The sequence below is a fragment of the Saccopteryx bilineata genome, chromosome 2, assembly GCF_036850765.1.
Source record: "Saccopteryx bilineata isolate mSacBil1 chromosome 2, mSacBil1_pri_phased_curated, whole genome shotgun sequence".
NCBI classification, from domain to species: domain Eukaryota; kingdom Metazoa; phylum Chordata; class Mammalia; order Chiroptera; family Emballonuridae; genus Saccopteryx; species Saccopteryx bilineata.
Window position 1 is genome coordinate 2,422,042 of NC_089491.1, and position 7,827 is coordinate 2,429,868.

At 59.4% G+C, this 7,827-nt stretch overlaps 1 protein-coding gene across 1 annotated transcript; it reads left to right on the forward strand.

Annotated features, from left to right (window-relative positions):
• The first annotated feature begins 407 nt into the window (after window positions 1-407).
• On the forward strand, window positions 408-7,827 carry LOC136323839 (ficolin-2-like). Its single transcript, XM_066255718.1, is given in 10 exon segments — window positions 408-543; window positions 2,071-2,184; window positions 2,703-2,740; window positions 2,742-2,757; window positions 3,768-3,803; window positions 4,707-4,739; window positions 5,222-5,349; window positions 5,764-5,893; window positions 6,678-6,812; window positions 7,330-7,827. Coding segments are annotated over 10 exon segments (972 nt in total). The 5' UTR covers window positions 408-449; the 3' UTR covers window positions 7,578-7,827.

Here is a 7,827-nt window from a genome sequence, read left to right on the forward strand (position 1 = left end):
CACCCCAGACCCCAGGGAAGTCTCCAAACCTCAGGAGATTTGAAGCCCATTGTATGCAAATGAATCCTCCCCTCCTGCCATCCAGGGACCCCCTCAGAGGTGACAGCAGGCAGAGCTGGGTGAGGAGAGGGGGAGAGGCAGCTGGGCGTCCCCCTTAAGGCTCAGACAGGCAGGCGAGCCCCTCCCCACACAGGTCCTTGGGGTGGCTTCTGGTGGGAAGAACGGGCCCCAGCTGAGGGGGGGGGAGTTGGGCTCCCAGGGGAAGCTTGTGGAGGAGGGTGTGGGGGGGTGAGGAAGAGACTGTTCTCTGAGGCGACTCCACCTTATTTGATAGCACCCGCCTGGGGGAGGAAGTGCCCCGCCCCCCGGGGGGGCTGAGAAATAAAGCCAGATGTTGGCACAGCTCAGCCAATAAAAGGTGGGAGAGCTCCCCGCAGCCAGGACCCGACATGGAGCTCAGCCAGGCGGCCGTGACCCTGGCGTCCGTCATCCTGGCCACCGCCGTCCTGTGCATGGCACCCTCGGAGGCTGACACCTGTCCAGGTGAGAGGGACCTAAGTGGCCACACGCAGAGCTCACAGCCGCTGCTCACTGACCCCGGACTGCGCATCAGGCCCATGCTGCGTCCTCTGTGAACGTGATTCCTGACACAGCGCGTTTAAGGACCATCTGCTGGGGGACCTGCTCCTGGTCCTCCGGGGAGGGGCCGCGTCCTGTCCCACCGCGCAGGTCCTGTGAGGAGGTGGAGGCGTGGAGGGCGCCGCCCGGGTCAGGCTCTGTGATTGTCCCCGGCACTGGGAGATGGCCCGAGAGCTCACCCCCAGCTCTGTGGGACTTTCAGGCTGTGACCTTCCAGCCTCAGGGGACAGGAGGACCCATTGTGTCCCGGAGGTGACGGAGAGAGGGTGACATTGTCTCAGGTCCTGTAAGCTCTGAGTGCCTCTCAGTGGGGTCCCGCCCCCTCCCGGGGCACCTCTGTGTCAGCTGCTTCTTACCACCCCCATACCCACAGGTGCTGTGACCCGGCCCAGGGGCAGCCTCGGAGCATCTCGGGGGTCCCGAGGTGACAGGTCTGGTTAAGGGGGAACTGGGAGAAAGAATTTCCACCATGTTATTGGGCAGAAAGCCTGGAATGACTCAGGAAGGAAGCTCACCCGGGGCCCCTTCACAGAAGGTTATAATGCACAGGAGTTCATTTTCTTTCCTCAATATGTCTTATTTATGTCGGTCTCAGGTAAGTCTAAAATTACCAAGTTGTTTTGTTTTTTTTTTTAATGAGAAAATTTAAGCAATTTTAAAAGTGAAGTCTGCATTGGTTCTGAGCACGGAAGACCCGGTGAGGACAGACCAACACCCCCAGTGACGGCAGGGTCCCCCGCGCGTCCCTGCGTCCTTCCGAATTCCCCAGGATGTGCCTCCTGAGGCTGTTTCGGGGTTGCGGTCAAAACACTGAAACTGTATCGAATAGATCATCTCCGGTCCCGGGTCTGCCGGACGTGGCTCTGTGTCCTGGGGTCACGGGGACCCCCACGGGCCCGCCAGCTGGGGAATTCCAAGATCACGAGCCCACGGAGGGGGTTGACATTATATTTACCAAGTTTCCCAAACGTCCTCATATCTTGTTACTCGTTGAACGCACCCACTGTTTATGGAGCTCTTTCTAAAGGCCTGACTGCTGACTAAGACTTTCTAAATTTGCCTCTAGTGGAATCTCTCCTAAACCCTATCTCTATTTTCACTTTGTAGCCCAGGGACAGAAGCCCAGAGGGGCTGAGTGATTTGCCTGAGGACACAGAGCCCTGAGGAGCTGGGATCCCCTTGGGCAGGTGGACCCCAAGGCCAAGGCTTCCTGCTGCCCACACCCCTGGGGGGAGGACGGACCAAGTCCTCAGCAGAGGCAGGAAAACCTCCCTTCCAGGCTGACCCTCCGGCTGAGGCAGGTGGTGCTGGCCACGGCCATCTGCCCGGGCCCATGGTCACCATGGTGCCGGGTCCCCTCAGAGGACACAGCTCTGCAGGCCCTCAGGCCCAGACCAAGCACACTGACTGGCCCCCTGTGCTCCTCTGCAGAGCTGAAGATACTGGGTACTGACGGCTCCGACAAGCTCACCGTTCTCCGAGGCTGCCCGGGGCTGCCCGGGCCCCCAGGGCCCAAGGGAGACACAGGCGCGAATGGGAGCAGAGGTCAGTGCTCTCATGAGGGTGGGTCACGGAGCTCTTGTCTTTGCCGTGTGAGACCCCAAGTTGGGCAGTGTCCCTGAGGGTCTCAGGTGGGCAGCGTGGGTCCTGGTCGATCAGGGCTCTGAAAATCCATGGGAGGGAGCCAGTCTCCTGGTCCCCTGAGGAGTCAGTGAACATGCATTTTGTCAGGAAGTGCGGGTTTGGGGTGACTCACCCCTGGTGCCGGTGGGCTCTCTCCTGAGCTCCGGGCTGAGTGTCTGCAGGTGCTGATCCCGCCACAGGCTCTGCAGCCACAGAGATTAGGACACATCCCCGTTCTCCTGGGGAGGGCCGGAGCTGGGGCTCGGGCCGTGGCTCTCTGGGAAGCGCTCCTGGTGTCCAGGGCTGGCCTCTGACTGGGCAGTGGGCCCTGTGAGTGCTGGGGTCTGAGTCCCCTCCCTCTGGTGCCCAAGTGTCCGACCTGGCAGGGGGCAGAGGATCCTTGTCCGGGAGTTCTGTTCAATAATGTTTTAAATTTACAGGAGAAAAAGGTTCCCCTGGAGCCCCTGGGAAGGCAGGACCCCCCCGGATCCAAAGGTAACACCCCAATAGAGAGTGGAGAGCCCTGAACAGGATCCTCACCTGGCAGAAGAAAACAAAAGCCACTTCTAGAGTGTCACAGTGTCATTTCTAGGTGTCCAAACCCTGCTCTGAACAGGATGTTCGGCTCAAGCAGAATGTGGGTCCTTGTCCACAGCCCCTAAGTGAGCCCAGGGCAGGATCCCAACACCAGCCCAGCACTGACTCCGAAATAGAGCCGGGGTCCCCCAGCCCTGACCTCACTTCAGCCGCAGGCGGTTTTGGGGACAGAAAGAGTCCTTCTCTGGGTGACAGGCGTTCTGCCATGAGCTGTGTCATCACCCCTCCGGGGCTGTGCTGACACTTCTCTCTCTCTCTCTTTCTCTCTCTCTCTCTCTCCCCTTTCTCTCTCTCTCTCTCCTCTCTCTCTCTCTCCCTCTCTCTCCTCTCTCTCTCCCCCTCTCTCTCTCCTCTCTCTCTCTCCTCTTTCTCTCTCTCTCCTCTCTCTCTCTCCCTCTCTCTCTTCTCTCTCTCTCCCTCTCTCTCCTCTCTCTCTCCCTCTCTCTCTCCTCTCTCTCTTTCTCTCTCTCTCCTCTCTCTCTCCCCTTTCTCCCTCTCTCTCCTCTCTCTCTCTCCTCTCTCTCTCCTCTCTCTCTCTCTCCTCTCTCTCTCCTCTCTCTCTCTCTCCTCTCTCTCTCCCCTCTCTCTCTCTCCTCTCTCTCTCCTCTCTCTCTCCCCTCTCTCTCTCTCCTCTCTCTCTCCTCTCTCTCTCTCCTCTCTCTCTCTCCCTCTTTCTCTCCCCTCTCTCTCTCCCTCTTTCTCTCTCCTCTCTCTCTCTTTCTCTCTCTCTCCTCTCTCTCTCTCTCCCCTTTCTCCCTCTCTCTCTCTCTCTCTCTCCCCTTCTCTCTCTCCTCTCTCTCTCTTTCTCTCTCTCTCCTCTCTCTCCTCTCTCTCCTCTCTCTCTCCCCCCCTCTCTCTCCTCTCTCTCTCTCTCCCTCTCTCTCCTCTCTCTCTCTATTTTTCTCCAGGAGACCGTGGGGAGAAGGGAGCCCGTGGAGAGAAAGGTGAGGTCACCCCACCGTCCCCAGAGGATGACTTGGAGACCCTGAACAGAAGGGGGTCCGAGCATGTGGAGCAGGGGTCCTGGGTTTGGGGACCAAGCCTGTCCTCCTACAAGGGCGGAGGTCTAGGAAGCAGGATGGGGTTCCCACCCCTCTCCAGGCCTGTCCCAGCCTCAGACCCTGGAGCGAGGGCCTCTGCTGTCCCTCTGGACTCTCTGCCCGGGGCTGTAGGATGTCAGGGCGATGCTGGGAAGCGCAGTCAGACAGAAAGTGTGAGCAGCAGGCTGCGGGCACAGACGACGTGTGAACACAGTGTCCACACTCAACTGTCCACAGACGCGTGTGATAGAGGGGCGTGCGACAGCTATGTACTTATATCTAATATGTGCATATATATAGTTTATAAAGTATAAGATCTATTCTCACATAATTTCTTGCCAAGAAGCCAAAACATTGGAGAAACGGGCACCAGGAAATGCACCCCTGGGGTCACTCCTCTGTTACCCCGAGAATAGTTACCGTCCACACTCTCAGTTCAATCACACATTGTGTTCAAATGTAAAACTCCGCAGACGACGGCCAGACCCCAAGGAGCAGCTGCCCTTAACCCCATGTCCACAACAATGGCTGTCCCACCTGTGGGGGTCCCTCAGGGGGCCCCTCTCCTTGGCACAAGACAGCAGAAGGGATTGACCATTACTAAAATCTTAGTGACTCAGTTTCCCCCAGGGGCACAGGCAGGACTCTGGACCCTGGTCAGCCGGGACAGGGCAGGCTTTTCTGGAGGGGTAGCTGTGGCCATGCTGGAAGGAACCAGCAGCGCCTCTAATTCCCGCCTGGTGTGCAGGGCACAGGGCTGCACTTCCCACGTTTAACACGTGTCTGCCTGTCTGTCCCCACCTTCAGGAGAGCCTTGCACACCAGAGCAATGTGACACAGGTAGGTGATGAGCCCTAAATCCGTTGTCCCTGTCCTGCCGTAGACCCCAGCCCCTCCTGGCCCCAAACAGCAGGGAGCACGGGCCAAGAGTCAGGCCGCAGGCAGTCCCCGTGCTGTCTGGCTGACCCGGGGGCCCTGCCTGTCTCTCCTCTCCATTGGCCAATCACAGAGGGCAGCTGTCAGCCCAGACTTGTCCCCTGCCTTAAAGACCAGGAATGACCCCGAATATATCAGACTACATCAGGGCCCAGTGCCTGGGCATTAAGACGGGGGACCGTGTGGTGTTGAGGATGGCCTGGCTGACCGGGCTTGGCCATCACAGCAGGTGGCCTTGGGTGGAGGGGACGTGTCTGTCTGTCCCAGGTGTCAGAGTCCTCCCCGCCCGTGCAGACGCCCAGGGCCCCGGCCTCTCCCTCCTCCTGGCCTTGCCCCCGCCCCGCCCGGGGCCTGTCACAGCAGCCACGACCCGCATCCCTTCCCAGGACCTCAGAACTGCAAGGAGCTGCTCAGCAGGGGGCACTTTCTGAGCGGCTGGCACACCATCTACCTGCCCGACTGCCGGCCCCTGGCTGTGCTGTGTGACATGGACACGGACGGCGGGGGCTGGACTGTGAGTGTCAGGGTGGGACGGCCGTGTGGTCCTTGGGCGGAGACGCTCGTGCCCGGGAATCTCACAGAGCAGGTTCTACGTGGAGGGAGGACACGTGCTCTGTGGCCTCCGTCAAATTGCCCAGTCCCCTCTCGCTGGGTCTGCCCCCCTCTTTCACCAGGACAGAGAGTGGCCGGCAGTGGGCAGGGAGTGGACCCAGGCCCTGGAACAAGGCCCTGCCAGAGCTTCATCCTTCCAGCTGTGTGGCTTTAGGCCTGTCGCCTGGCCTCTCTGAGCCAACACTTCCCCCTTGGTCACAGTGGGCACCTGTCTGACCTCCCCTGGGGTCTGGATGGGCCCACAATGCCGTGCTCGGGTGCCCGGCAGTGCTGGACGGCAGCAGGCCCCTCTCCCGGGCCCTCTCTCTCCCCACAGGTGTTCCAGAGAAGGGTGGACGGCTCCGTGGACTTCTACCGGGACTGGGCCACCTACAAGCAGGGCTTTGGCAGCCAGCTGGGCGAGTTCTGGCTGGGGAATGACAACATCCACGCCCTGACCGCCCAGGGTAAGGACAGTGCCGTGGGCCTGGGGTCCTGGGGCCCTGAAGTCCACATGCCCCTTCCTGACCTCGGACCTGGGCCGTGGTGGCCTCTGAGGACAGGAACTGTCACAACCGTGATGGGATGGGAGGTGTATTCTCTTAGACGCTGAGTGTTAGCCAGAGAGGAAGTGGATTATGGGGTCAAGACCTCCTCTGGTCACGAGCTACTGGTATGTTAGAACCCAAGACCGGAGGGACACAGAGGTCATCATCGGGGTTCTGCCCAGTGCCCGGCCCTGACCTCTCCGCCCACTGCGTCTCCTTCCCTAATGCGGGTTCAGGCGAAGAGCCGGCCCCACCCTGTCCTCCCACCCCCGGCAGACCAGCTCTCAGGGTCAGTGCATCTTCACTGCCAGCTCTCCTGCCAGGGTCATCTTGTCACTGGCCTAGGAGACTCAGAATTCTATGTCTTTCTGTCCTCGTTCCTTTTGACCGTGTCCTGAGATGTCACTCCCAGACAAAGGAGAAAGCAGTTTCTCACACCGGGTGCTGAGTGAACTCACAACCCACTGCAGGGAAATGCCACTGGGGTTGTGTTCTGTCCACTGACCACGAGTAGGGAATTTGGGGTTCGGTGGAAGAACCCATGGAAGTAGGTTTCCATAACCTCTTAATAACCAAGGACAGTCTATATGAACTTGAAGGAGCTTCCCCTCGGATGCCAGGTTCAAATAGTCCCTGAAAATGTGCCCAAATTCCAGAGGTACGAGGTCCCTCCTTGTGGGAACTGACAGTCTTTCTGCGACAGGGACCAGCGAGCTCCGTGTCGACCTCGTGGACTTCGAGGGCACCCGGCAGTTTGCCAAATACCAGTCGTTCAAGCTGGGGAGCGAGCAGGAGAAGTACAAGCTGGTCCTGGGCGCCTTCGTCGGGGGCACCGCCGGTGAGTGTCTCCCCAGGCAGGGGCGTTCGGGGATCAGAGGGAACCTGCTTGGTGTCCTGTCTGTGACTTCTGGGCGCGACCGGGTGGAGACTGCACATCTCTGTCATCCCTGTGTGAGGATGGCATGGCCCTGACCTCACTGTACATGCAGAGGACACGACACACGTGCTGACAGGACGGGGTTAATCTCGCCATCACTGAGGCTGTGGTTCCGTCACTGATGAGAATGTGGGAAGGGTGACTTAGCCCCGTTCTGTGGGGCTCAGTCCAGCCTGTGCTGCCCGAGGATCCTGGCATTCTGGGCAGTGTGGCTCCCCTCTGAGGGTCAGCTGCCCGTGAACTGGCCAGTGTGGAGTAGACGAGGGGGCTATGTCAGCAGAGGGAGTGTCCTGGGGTCACCTGAGCAGCACTCTTGGACGTGTGCGGTGGACAGTGCTCTCAGCTTCACAGGACCGGACCCCGGACCCAGGACCCCCGAGCACTGTGTGTAAAACACCCCACTTTTCCTTCCATGCAGGTGATTCTCTGACGTCCCACAACAACTACCCTTTCTCCACCAAAGACCAAGATAACGACAGCAATTCAGGGAGCTGTGCTGAGTCGTACCAGGGAGCCTGGTGGTACTATAACTGTCACGTGTCGAACCTGAACGGTCGCTACCTTGGAGGGACCCACAATAGCTTTGCAAACGGCATCAATTGGCTTTCAGGGAGAGGCTACAACTATAGCTACAAGGTGTCGGAGATGAAGCTGCGACCCACCTAGGGCGGGTGTTCAGCCGGGGGTGTCTCCTACCAGGTCCTGAGTCCCCGAAGCAGAGGACAGGGGTCTCTGGGTGCTTATCCTCATGTAAATGAGGGAGTCCACGCTGTCCCCTGTCAGTGACCCTCAGCTTTGCGCCCTTGAGCAACTCCAAACCCTCTCTGTCCTCCCTGCGGGGATAAGAGTGATCGATGCCCCAGACCTCGCCAACAGCACGCAGTCTCATTAAAGGCTTGCTCACTGCACAGACACA